The sequence below is a fragment of the Malaclemys terrapin genome, chromosome 6 (genome assembly GCF_027887155.1).
Source record: "Malaclemys terrapin pileata isolate rMalTer1 chromosome 6, rMalTer1.hap1, whole genome shotgun sequence".
NCBI classification, from domain to species: Eukaryota; Metazoa; Chordata; order Testudines; family Emydidae; genus Malaclemys; species Malaclemys terrapin.
In genome coordinates, this window is record NC_071510.1 from 128,109,995 (window position 1) to 128,122,670 (window position 12,676).

Sequence of the window (12,676 nt, forward strand, 5' to 3'; positions counted from 1 at the left end):
CGGCTCCGGGTTAACAGTGGTGACAGGGACTGCGGTCGGCCAGCAAGGCCTTGTACCAGCTGAGATGAGAGCTGGGGGCTCAGTGCCTCATTTACAGGCGCGTAAGAAATGGAATAAGAAAGATACTGATCACTTTATGGGCTAGCTTCTGTTCTCTGTTGCACCACTAGCAGCCTGTGACCCTAGTGGAATTACTCTGGATTGATACCACGTAATGGACAGCAGACGTTGGCCTCGGGTAGTGACCATTAATCCCTTTCCTCTGTTACTAATAACTCTGCTGTATAGCCCAAGCCACACTGTCATTTTTAGCCTTGTAGCGCAAGCCCCGCCTACTCAAATCTGTCTACCCACGGTCAGAAGCTCCTGCCGCGGGCTGTGTAGACAGACCCTGTAGGGCTGAGACTGCCGTTTGCTCTGTTTGTACAGCACCTATCACAACAGGGATTCAAACTGGCTAGCCTCTGGGAGCTACCACAATATACGTATATTTTAAATAAATAATAATATATCAGGAGACTTGGGCTCTATCCCTGGCTTTGCAACTGACCTGCTGCGTGACCTTGGGCACGTCACTTCAACTGTCCAGGCCTCTGTTTCCCCTGTGTCGGTTTAGCGTGGAAGCTCTTTGGGGCTCACGGTGTGTTTGAAAACCACCTTGCACAGCGGGGCCCTGATCTCAGTTGGGGCACGCAGGCTTTGCCATAAGTCAAACGGCGAGTAAAGATAAGAATTCCCAGAGGCAAGTTATATAAATTTAGAACAGGTGGGAGCCTCTTACCCTTTCGTTTTTCTACTCTGAACATACATGAACATCCTCTGAACTTGCCATGTGAATAGGGACAGGGATTCTCAGCCCTGCAGGAGAGAAGCAAAAGAACAGGTCCCCTGGGTCTTGTGAGGAGTTTCGTAGTGTGGCGGGCATGGAGGATGGGATAGCATGCCTTTGAAAGCATGGCAGCCTGCCCCTGTAAGGCAAAACGAGACCAGAGAGCACAGGATCGGTCGCTGTTTTCTGCCGGATCAGCACATTCTTTCTGTTATTGCAGTTATTGTTGTGTCTGAATACCTAATTAATTACAACAGTAAACGCTGGCTTCTTTAATCACAGCATCAGCTGTCCTAATCAATCTTAATAATATGGAATCCGTACTATGGCACCCATGAATTTTAATCTACATAAATTTCTTAAGACCTCTCGCAAGCTTGTTGTACGAAATGATATAATTATGGATATAGATTAGGGCTGTAGAGAGTGATTTAAATTGGATTTAAGGAGAAGGTGACTAGAGTCCTCCCACTCGTTTATTTATTTATTTATTTTGATCCTGACCTTGCAGAGGGTTTTCTTTTCGTGATCATTTTATTTCCTTCTCAACTGAAAAGCGGGTAACAGTGTGGCCTGCTTTTCTGACCCTACCCTTATGCTTCACCATACTCAACCCCAAATACACACTTTCAGTATCCACCCCTCTAGAACCCTGTGAGAGGTGACACTGTCTTAGCTCCGCTCGCTGAGTTATTTGACAAGTTTCTACAAGGCTGTACAAAAGGTCCCAAAGCCGCAGACTGAGGCGATAGCACCTCATAATATAGATAAGGAATGGTAGCGCAAAGCACAGAAAAACAGATTGAATGAAATGAATTCCTGGTGCTTGGCTGTTGTTGACCATTTTGAGGCAGAGAATGGTGAGATCAGAGAAAGTTGCCCTAGATCCATGGAAGTGAAATCACTGGCTCTATTAGGGAGACCTGAGGGGAATTTTTTTTTTTTTTTTTTGAGAAATAGTAAATTCATTGAAAAATGAATTTTTTGGGGCAGAAAAACTTCATCAGTTCAGGTTGAATTCAGCAAATAGTCTCAGACAAAAACAGAACAGGATTTTTTTTTAAGTCAAAATGATTCATTTTAGCCCTATTGAAATGAAACATTATGACTTTTTGTTTGGCAACAGCATTTCATATAGATAGGTAGCTAATTTATAACAATCCCCCCAAAAAGTGTGGGAAAAAAACCAAAAAATCCCAAAATGAAACAAAGGGGAGGGGGGATCGTTTGGGGTGAAACAAAATGTTTCATTCCACTCAAAACCTTTTTTTTTTTTTCATTTTGGGGTGGGGGGGGACCTCAGTTTCATTTTGAACTAAACCAAATTTTTTTTCAGATAGTTCAATTCAGTCCAGCAGAGGGCAACAAAAATTATTAGGGGTCTGGAGCACATGACTTATGAGGCGAGGCTGAGGGAACTGGGATTGTTTAGTCTCCAGAAGAGAAGAGTGAGGGGGGATTTGATAGCAGCCTTCAACTACCTGAAGGGGGGTTCCAAAGAGGATGGAGCTCGGCTGTTCTCAGTGGTGGCAGATGACAGAACAAGGAGCAATGGTCTCAAGTTGCAGTGTGGGAGGTCCAGGTTGGATATTAGGAAACACTATTTCACTAGGAGGGTGGTGAAGCACTGGAATGCGTTACCTAGGGAGGTGGTGGAGTCTCCTTCCTTGGAGGTTTTTAAGGCCCGGCTTGACAAAGCCCTGGCTGGGATGATTTAGTTGGGAATTGGTCCTGCTTTGAGCAGGGGGTTGGACTAGATGACCTCTTGAGGTCCCTTCCAACGCTGATATTCTATGATTCTATGATTCTATGAACTGAAAAATCCGTTCTTTGCTGAGTTCTGCTCCACACCTCACAGGAGCAAAGACCTCGCTTAAATCAAACTGAATGGATTTCAGCAATAACAGTTGCTTGGCAGCCTGTATGCTGCATGTGTTTAAACCTGAGCTGGGACAGTGAAACTACAATACTCTGGAGACTTTGGACCACAGGGCCCAATCCAAATCCCACTGAAGAAAATGGAGAGACTCCTATTAACTTCAATGGGAGCTGGATCAGTCCCTAATCTTCATCGTCTCATCTACACCTGTGTAACTCTATTGACTTCAGTTCAGCTCCTGCTGATTTACCCTGCTATATAGGAGAGCAGAATCCAGCCCTTTTTGTATGTAGTCAGTTTCACCTTTTGGTTACCGAGACACTGACTAACTTGCAGCTGTTGTGTTTGAGTTACTGATGTCCCGGGAGGAATGGGATATTTATTACATCTTTTTCAAAGCACTATTTTCACTGAGTTTCTTTTTAAGAAAACATTTTAGATTCTGTAATCATCATCCCCGTATGTTCCTAGGGAAGCTAAATATTGGGCCTAAAAGCAGCTGGGTGTCCCTTTAAAAAGCAGATAAACGTTACACTGGTATGAAAGCTTCCTGGCCTTTATTTTAAAGTGCTGGGATTTCATGCTGACTTTGGGAAGTCATCCTTGGGTTTTTTTGGCATTGGGCAGAGGATTCAGAAAGTGACATTAATGGATCTACTTCTTTGAAGGACTTGGGAGTCGTTTCTTGACTTCTGCCTAATGAATAAGTGCTGCCTTCGTTAAATTTATATTTATGGTCGTAAAGTAGGTCATTGGCTTGCTTTATGTCTCCAGGTTTATGGAAGGTTATCTGCTGTGGTCACCTTGTGTCATCTTGGCCAGGGTCATCTTGCAAAGAGATGATTGTATCTGAGCAGGACTTTTCCCGTAGAGATATGGAAATGATCAAATTAATATAGAGGCAATCTTCTTCCCTCAGTCTCCTGTCCAGGGATAAGGCTCTTGCCCTGAGCTGCCAGCCAAAGTTACTACTAACATCTGTTTGCAAAGTGCACCTTTCTCTTGCATTGACTGGGCCGGATCCTCAGCCATTGTACATCAACGTAGGTCTAGAGGCTTCAGCTGAGCGAAAGCGACCTCCACCAGCAATCTGGCCTTTTGAGATCAGCTGTAAACAGTAGCCTCTCTCCTGTTCTGACACCGTCTTCCAGAGCCTCAGCGTGTAAGTGACACCACCTTAGTCGCCCTGGCACAGCGGCAGAATGGGTGTAAGAGCTATGCGAGTCTGACAGCAAGGGAGTTTGTTTGCAAGGGTGTCTAACTTACACGTCTGGGTGCAACATCTCTGAATTTGGCCTCTCATTTTCCAGTGCTGTCGGTCCAACGCCTGGCACCATGCTCACTTCAGCTTAAGTTTGGTTTTAAAGGAGACGATAGTGCTACGGAAAAGAGAAGTGGGTCTACGCAGAAAGGGAAGGGGAAACGCCACAAATCAACAGCGCTCTTCCATTACCACAGCTGAGCCCTGTCAGTACGAAAGGATGCTGGATGCCCTGGGACTAGCCCCTGTAAAATGTGGATCGTGTGTTAATGGGCATGTATGTGGAGAGTGATAAAACATATCCCTGCACACACTTCTAGGTTAGGACACCGAGAATTAATTCAGACATCCCCTTCGCTTTGAATTCTAACCAGAGATATGAACCCAGGATCCAAACACAACCAAACTCTGGGAAAGTTTGGATCTGGATCTCAACTGCGTGGCTCGGGCCCATCTTAAATCCTAACTCCTGTTTCATTTCACTTATAGGTGACTTGAGATCCAAGCTGTCTGCAACACACGTTAACACAGCATGGCTCTGTCTCCCTCTAGTGCCTAGTCTGGGCTGAGAGCTTTATGAATCTGCTACAGCTTTTGAGCTAAGGAAGCCGGGTCCTTTAGCTCAAGCAGTAGAAGCTTTCAGATCCACCAGGCAGAGGTTCAACCCCACAGATTAGGATTCAGCCAGGGGAATCATTACACTACCGATCTTCAGCCTTCATCGTCTTTTCCCAGGGGTCTGGGCAAGGAATGAGGTTCAGAATGAAGCTGGTTTTATGGTTCCCAGAGCCCCAGAGCTGGAGTGTTGCCTCCCTGCAGGTCTCTTTGCTAGTGTGGCGCTACAGGGCATTGGCTCTCACCGTGACACCACGCCTGGCAGCTCTGTACAGAATGGGAGTTTATGCCCAGGTGCCAGCAGTAAGGCAAAAGCATTAGATTCCTGTATCTTCCTTACCTGTCAGTAACGTTCCAGGGCCTACTGAAATTGATAGGGAAACTTTCCATGGGCCGGGGGAATTCTCCACGTGATCCGTGGAGAGATTAGCATCAAATGAGAAACCCACAGCTTCACGGTTAGATAACGCCCATGTGACAAGTCTCCTAAAGGCGGAGGGAAATTACAAGCTCTAAAAGCTTTGCGTGGGAGGGCCCAGAGCTGCATTTAGGGGCCTGTTGTTCCAAACCCTTTAAATAAAACATGTTGCCGTTTTTTAATATTTAATCTTAAAAGGTTAAAAGTAATTTAAAATTAAGTTTCCTAAGCGGATTGCCTTGGCCCTGATGATGAGAATGTGGCTTATAAACTACGTGGGCTTCCCATGGATGCTGGAGACCGGAGTCCGGAAGCTTGCTTCTGTTCCTAGCTCTGCCACTGAGTGGTTGTGTGGTAGTGGACAAAGTCTGATTGTCAGAGATGAGGATGAGATTCCGTAAGGCTGCCAGAGTTTGTCATCTCTGCAAGAGCCGGCCATCATGAGCCTCTCTGTGCCTTAGAACGTTTATAAAAGGAGGCTCCAGATTAGAGTAGGACAGAGAAAGATAATTCCATAGAGCTGAGGATTTAGGTAGCTCGAAATCTGGTTTTGTTCCAATTAGGAACGAAAACTACAAATTTCAAAGTTCTCCGTGAAAGGGGATGGAGACGTAGGGTCCCTGGCCAGCTGCCCTGGACCCACAGACCCTGGAAGCTCTGGGGTCCCCAACCCAGGGAAGCCCGCATAAGAGGAAGCCTATGCCCCCCCTCCACCCCCGCCCCCCAGCAGCCTGTTGGGCATGACGGCAGGTTGTATCAGAGCTTTGCCTGGTGTCTGAAGGAATGTTGTCAGAACTGAACCATCTCTGCAAAGTGTTTCTAATTTGATTCATTAGCAAATTCCGACAAAAAAATGTTTCCAGCTAGCTGTACTCCAAATATTTATCCAGCACACAGAAGGGGAGAGGGTGTTGTAATTGGCACCTTGAAATCTTCTGGTGGTCACAAAGCTTTGTTATTACTGGGAGGTTTCACCTAGCTCTCAAGGCATGGACTAAACTATATTTGGAAGGGGAGATGAATGTTGTGATAACACAGTACTTACCCATTTTACGTATAGATAAACTCAGGCATGTATAAATTAAGGGTACTTCCACACTGCACCATTAGCCTGGGTGATCGAAACCTGCAGCTGAGCGCTCCGGTTACCTTAGCCCAGGGGTGAGCGTCTCCACAGCTAAGCATAGCCCCACATCTGTGTCCTCTGTACTCGCCCGGGGCATACCTGGGGGCATAGCCCTCGGTTCTTTATGCTGAAACACTCTAGGATTCTTTCCGAGGCAATTCTGACAATTACAGGAGAACTTGTCTGTTCCCTCAGGGGGAATTGTGGGAAGGCAGTGGAGGACCATCAGCACTAGCATGTTCTTGAAGGTTGTGTGTGGATGGTAGGAGGGTTGAGCAAAAACATGTGCAGAAGCCTAGTTTAAGACTACAGTGCACTGTGTGCACTTACTGCGATGTAAGCCCCGGATTTGAACTTAGCTTCAAGCCTAACCCCCTTTCTGTCTACACATAAATCGTGCTAACCTGGGGCTTGGACTCAGGGTCCCAAAGACCCCATGGGCCGGAGCCTGAGTCAAGCTGGGATCCAGGGTTCCAGCCCTATTGCTTTGCAGTGTAGACACAGCCCCACTGGACTCATGCTCTGGGAGTCCACCAAAAGGATCCCACGAGCCGACTTTCTTTGTCCCCTGGACAGTCAAGTTTGGTGGGCAGTCAAGAAGGTTTCCTACACTGCACCACGAACAAAGGGCTAAAGTGGCCACATTTTGGGAGGGCGCGTGGAAGTCTGTTATATGGATGGTTGGAGTTGGGCCCCCATAATGCAGTGTAGACACTGGAGCCCCCAGTTGGGACCCAGGGTTCAGCAATTCCTAAAATGGGGTTATAAATGAGTGTAGATGCTCAAGCCCTAGGTTATCCAACCTGGGTCTGCGAACTCAAGCTCTGCTAACCCTGGCCTTACATCTTAGTGTAGACCCATCCTAGAGACTTGTCCTCAGTCAGTCTGTGGTAAAGTTGGTTCCCGTAAATCTTGACACCAGTCCCTGCTCTAAGCCTTTACCCACATGACCCATTCTTGCAGCCCAACCAGTCAAAGATATCCTTCAAACTCACTCTGAGAGCTGGCCAGAGTCCGTTTCTACCCTCTAAGATATGTGCAACTTGCCTCTGCCCTTGTCCCAAGCCCTGGTGAGGCGAGTCAACTAGGAAGACCTCCATTAGGGTTAATATTGTTCTTCGACACTTCGGCTCAAATCAGATGGGAAGGGCGACACACGGGGCAGCTACAGCATTCTCCCAAAATTCAGTGGGCCGATAAGAGCCGGCCCGTACTCCTCCCTATCACACATTCAGTGTCTCGCCTTAGCAAGGGCAACCAGACTTTCTTGCGAGATCTCCACGTCGACTGTGCCATCTGAGCCCTTGCCTGCAGCCACACCTCCATTCTCAGAGAAAGGAGACAGGGAAGGGGGGAAGTAGCTGCTCCCTAAGGGATTGTCTTAAAAGTACAAAGCCTGGAGGGGCCACATAAATGTAAAACTGTGCAGCACCAATAAATACAAATTAAACTCATAACAAGAAGTGAAATATTAGGGCCAAGGTGACATTTGGACTGGAGGTTCAGTCAAGCTTTGCTTTAAATATTTTATGGCTGCAGATAAAGAAAGAGCTTATCCAACATTTTTTTTTCATCAACCAGAGGGGAAAGGAAGGAAAAAAAACCTACCAGCTCTGGCTGTACTTGAACTAAACTTCAAAGTTTCACAGAAACAAACATTTTTAGGAGAGCGTGAGGGAGGTTTGTGGAGAAAGAAAATGCCCTTTGCAGCCAGGAAGGGGACTAAGTGGCTTACCCAGAGATTGGCTGCTTCCTCTCCGAAAGCTGTTGGCCAGCCTTGCTATGCCCTTTGAAACAGCTGCCATATTCTGCCACAGAGGTGGCTGCATTTCCTCAGCGGGTTAAGCAAAATTTTGTAAAGGGCGCTGGGAGGCTTCAGAGAGCAAATGAGTTTTTGTTTCTCTCTGCTCCCCATCTGTCTGTCCGTGTCCAGCAGTTGTCTCTTGTTCTATACTAAGATTATAAGCTTGTTGGTGCAGGGACTTTTTGTGCTGTAGTAGCAATTATAAGTTGGATAAATGGTATAGTTAGAGAAACTCCAGGATCTAAATTTGTCTCCCAAATTTGGGATTGGTTCAGGGCTATCTCTAGCTGATTATTAGAAGGAAAATAATGACATGTCCTCCAAATCCAGGCTCTTCCTTTCATTTCACACCTTCCATCTCCCACGTACAGCTCCTCACCCGGACATGTGCATTGTTTGTAAGAAAAAGTAGAGACTCATCAAGTCCTTGGTTCTTGCCTCAGTGCACTACACCCCCGGGCATCTGTCTTGTGACTGTTATGGTTGAGTAACATTAAAGCTAGAGGCCACAAATTAAGGAGAGGCCTGGTTGTGAAAGGATTCTCTTCCTTTCTTTGTTTTTTCTTTTATTATTGTACCTCTCTCCACTTCCGGGAGAGGAATGAGAGGCATTCCAGAGGGGAATGTAGAAAGGTTTGTCTCTTGAGGATCAGGGAGTGGGGCTGAGCCTAAGAACAATTGATGTGTGCAGCATTGCTACGAACGAGATAAATTGTGTATACCTGCGTGTGCCTGGAGTCACGTTTTGCCAGGCAGCGCAAGGTAGAAGTCCCACAATCCCACAAGATGGGTTCTCATGGTAGAAATGGGAAGTAACAGAACTCTCCAGAGAAACGTCTCTTATAAAAAGTCCATCCCACTTTCAGGACCAAAAGCTATTTAGCTCTGTTTCATTTCAGACCCCCATCTCCTCCCCTCCCCCCACGAAGGGCTGACAAAACCCTTCTTCTTTCATGGGTAGGTAAAACAAACTTGGTGTAATTTGTTGTGTGGGATGCATGTGCCGCACCGGTGGGTTTCTCTCTCCAGGTTGATCCGTCCCACATGCAAAACACTTGAGCAGAGAGAAAGCCAGTGTGAATGTGATATTTTAATGCCTTTATTCCCTCTCTCTCTCCTGTCTCCACAGCACAGAGCCCGACTGCAGCAGACCCCTTGCAACAAGCCTACGCTGGAGTGCAGCAGTACGCAGGTCGTTAGTATTAACACTTTCTCCCAATAAACCTTTCACGTCCCCAAAGCCTTTAACCTCTGAACATGCCTGAGGGGGTTGGGTGAAGGGAGCCATTCCCAGGGGCAGCACCAGGAATGGGGCAGAGGGGTCTGAGATTGCATTCCTCCCAAAACAAAACATACGGGCCTAGCTTTGCTTCTCCGGCCCAATCCAGGTCCCCTCGAAAGGCCAGGAAAGACTTCTGTTGACGTCAGTGGGAGACGGATCAGGCCCTTACATTAGTGTGGTGGAATCATTGCAGATTGACACCGCTGTTAGCGAGAGGAAAATCAGGCCCGTAAGCCCCTCCGCTTCCCGCTTTCTGTGGTCACTGTGCAAATGCCTCCCTTGTGTCACGGCCGGAGGAGGATGCCAATGGCAGAGCCCCACACAACCTTTCCCCGGCTGAGAAATCGGTTTACATTTCCCAGCAGATTCCCAACAAGGCCAGCCTCTGCTCTCCGTCACACCAGAGTCACTCCTTTGAAACTGATGGACTGACACCAGTCGGGATGACTGGGCGCAGAGCATGTTCAACATCCCCTTATGGGGTGACCCAAGCTAACACCGTGAGGAAGCCGCAACCCCAAAGTCATTATTTCCTGTGGTAACTAGGGCGGCCAAGGGCTCCCGCTGAAGAATGGCTATTATCTCATGTCAGGGCTGTATCTGGGAACTTAATTTAATTCTCCATGTAAAGCTTCATTTGCTGGTGTTTTAGTTATTGTCATTTATTGCTCATGAAGTTTGATGGATGGGCGGCAGCTCAACCCTTTGAGCTGTTAATTAACCCCTCTTCACACACGTATACCCTTTCCCCCTCTCTCTGGGACTCAGGCAGCCCTCACGCTGTGTTTCTGAGAGCCAGGCATGTAAGCTGCCGACTGTAGTACCAAATGGCTCCCCTTGCCCTCTCGGGGGCGTGAGGGAGCTGGGGGAGGGGAGTGTCTGCGTGCGTGTGAGTCAATGCATGAGTCTCTCTCTTTGTAGAAAGGGGGTTTTAGTGGCCCCATCCTGCCACCTTTATGCCCTTAGAATGCCAAGGGGAGTTTTGGGAATGCAGCGTCAGCCAGTCCATGAGGCTTAGCCAGACGGGGGCCCCATCACCATGGCAGCGCAATGTGCAAAAGGACAAAATGAGGCCCCAAAAGTCTGAGCGGTGGTTGTGCTGTGTGAGAAGGTCAGTCTGAGCTCCCAGCAGGAGGGACCGCTTTGTGTCCGAACCTTTCGCTGGCTGAGCTACTCTCGTCTGCTTAGGCGATAAACCCCATCCTGCAATCACCTTCTCTGTGTTAGGAAGCCCACAGCCCCAGATACTCACCGCAGACCCTCCCCACAAGTGTCTGAACCAACCCCTTCCCTTTCAGTGGCTGGAGTCTACTGATCAGATGGTAGGAAGAGCTTGAAGTGATGAGATAACATGGCAGACAATATAGGGCACATTCTTCAAAGTCCCATAGCCAGTCTGCCTCCCCACTGCTAGGAATCCAGCAAATCCATGCGATAGCTCCAGGCTCCTTTTCCAAGCTACTCCTCGTGGGCCAGTCTAAAACAGCTCGTCCTCGACCCATCCATTCTCTCTCGAGTGCAAAGGAACAGTAGAGGAGGGCATGCCTGTTGTGTGGGCAAACAGGATTTGCATCCCCCCATCCTGCACCGGAAACTCAAAGCAAAATGTAGGGAGAGCAAAGCAGAACTTTGTGGCGGAGATGTCAGCCACCAGAACCAGCTGTAGTGGGAGATGGGTCATATCGGGAGGGCAGGCCAGGCAGAGAGAAGATGGGGCTGACTCCTGTTAAGAATCCCAACCTGGCTCCACCTACTGATGGCTAGAAGCTGTTCCTCCTCCCCAGACTAGCGGTCTCCAGCTGGTCCCCTGCCATCCAACCCTAGAAAATCCTCTGCTACATGGCGCTATCTACCTGAAATTCACTTCCTGTCACTTAAAACGGTGTTTTGGTTAATATCATTAACAACTGATTCCGTCAGGCTATAACAATGAAATGGGATCCATCCTTGATGCTTCTTAATATACATCCCCCTCTGCAGTGCCCCAATGTGGGGCAATTTCTTCCTTCATATCTGCCCCACAGACACATACACATGTGCAGACAGCTCCTGATGTCAAGTATCAGAGAGGTAGCCGTGTTAGTCTGGATCTGTAAAAGCAGCAAAGAGTCCTGTGGCACCTTATAGACTAACAGACGTCATGCATGCATCTGAAGAAGTGGGTATTCACCCACGAAAGCTCATGCTCCTAGACGTCTGTTAGTCTATAAGGTGCCACAGGACTCTTTGCTGCTTTTACAGCTCCTGATGGAGTCAGCAGGCTCAGTGTAGGTCAGAATTCAGAGGCATTTTCATGTGTATCTTGTCCCACTGTCCAGGAGTCTAGGGTGTCAAACGTGGGCTGTAATTCAAGACTGTCCCATCCATGTGATCCCACCAGGGGCACCTCAGGTTTAGCCTGTTTGTGTTTTAGTCTCTCCATATGGAAAATGAGAGGACATATAATACCTACTGCCACCAATGCGTGAGTCAGGATGAATTAGCTCATGTTTGTAATGTGCGTTAGGACCATCACATTAAAGGTGCTGCAGAAGTGTCTCGTTTTCTTGTGAGCTCTTCGGGGCAGGTTGTTTTGAGACTCTCCGTTGTAAATCCAGAACTTCACCAGTCCACTCCTGAATCAAACGAGAGGCCGGATCTTAAACTGGGGGAGCTCCATTGATCTTTACAGGGTTCCACCTGTTTATACAAGCTGAGGATCTGGCCTGAAGTGTTGCAGTTGATTAAGTCCAAGTGACTGTCAGTGCCCAAAGCAAAGGACTCCCAGACCTGCCAAAGCCTGACATTTTAACCTGCCCTGTGATATCCCTGCCATTTGGGTATGTGCTTCTCCCCCCTATGGCAATTGAAGCCAAAGCGAATGGGCTGAACATAAATACAGTTTGGTGTGGTTATTGGGATGAAAGGTCTTGACTCCCCATTGCTGAAATCTTTCGATCTTTCTTCTCTCCCCTTCTTTCTCCTATAGCTGCTTATCCTGCTGCTTATGGCCAGATTAGCCAAGCGTTTCCACAGCCGCCTCCCATGATCCCACAGCAACAGAGAGAAGGTAAGTAAACAGGCTGTTCTCTGTTCCATACCTAGCAAGTCACCCCTATTGCATTGTATTCCCCCAATCCCCCAGTTACATAGAGCCCAGGAAATGCCTCATCACTTTGGACCTTCTCCTCATCCGCTCTCCATCTGTTGTGTAACATCATCAGGAACCTATGGAAAAGTTCATACTTGTGGGGTATGTGCTTAGGTCCTCTCTGGGCTGCAGCCACTAGAGGGCAGCATAATTCAGAAGGTTTGATTACGTTGCATACGGTAAAGGCCAGCAGTGGCGGATCAAGAAAAGTGTTCCTTGAAAAGTCCTGTTTTGTCCAAATCAAAAACGATTCATGGGAATGTGCCAATTCTGACAAAATTTGAAACATTTCATTTCAATGGTGTCAAAACATTTGGTATCAATGATGTCGT

The 12,676-nt window shown here is 47.6% G+C and overlaps 1 protein-coding gene across 11 annotated transcripts in view; it reads left to right on the plus strand.

Annotated features, from left to right (window-relative positions):
- CELF4 (CUGBP Elav-like family member 4) overlaps positions 1–12,676 on the plus strand; it is an 861,689-nt gene that overhangs the window by 766,275 nt on the left and 82,738 nt on the right. For 7 of the 11 annotated variants that reach the window (XR_008445494.1, XM_054032838.1, XM_054032839.1 and 4 more), the window contains exons 9-10: positions 9,062–9,127; positions 12,183–12,263. Coding sequence is in view for 10 of the 11 variants with exons in the window: in XM_054032838.1 (XP_053888813.1) it covers positions 9,062–9,127; positions 12,183–12,263 (147 nt within the window). In the remaining variant the exon portion in view is untranslated. The remainder of the gene's footprint in view (positions 1–9,061; positions 9,128–12,182; positions 12,264–12,676) is intronic. The other 4 variants (XM_054032840.1, XM_054032845.1, XM_054032843.1 and 1 more) reach the window with 1 other exon arrangement.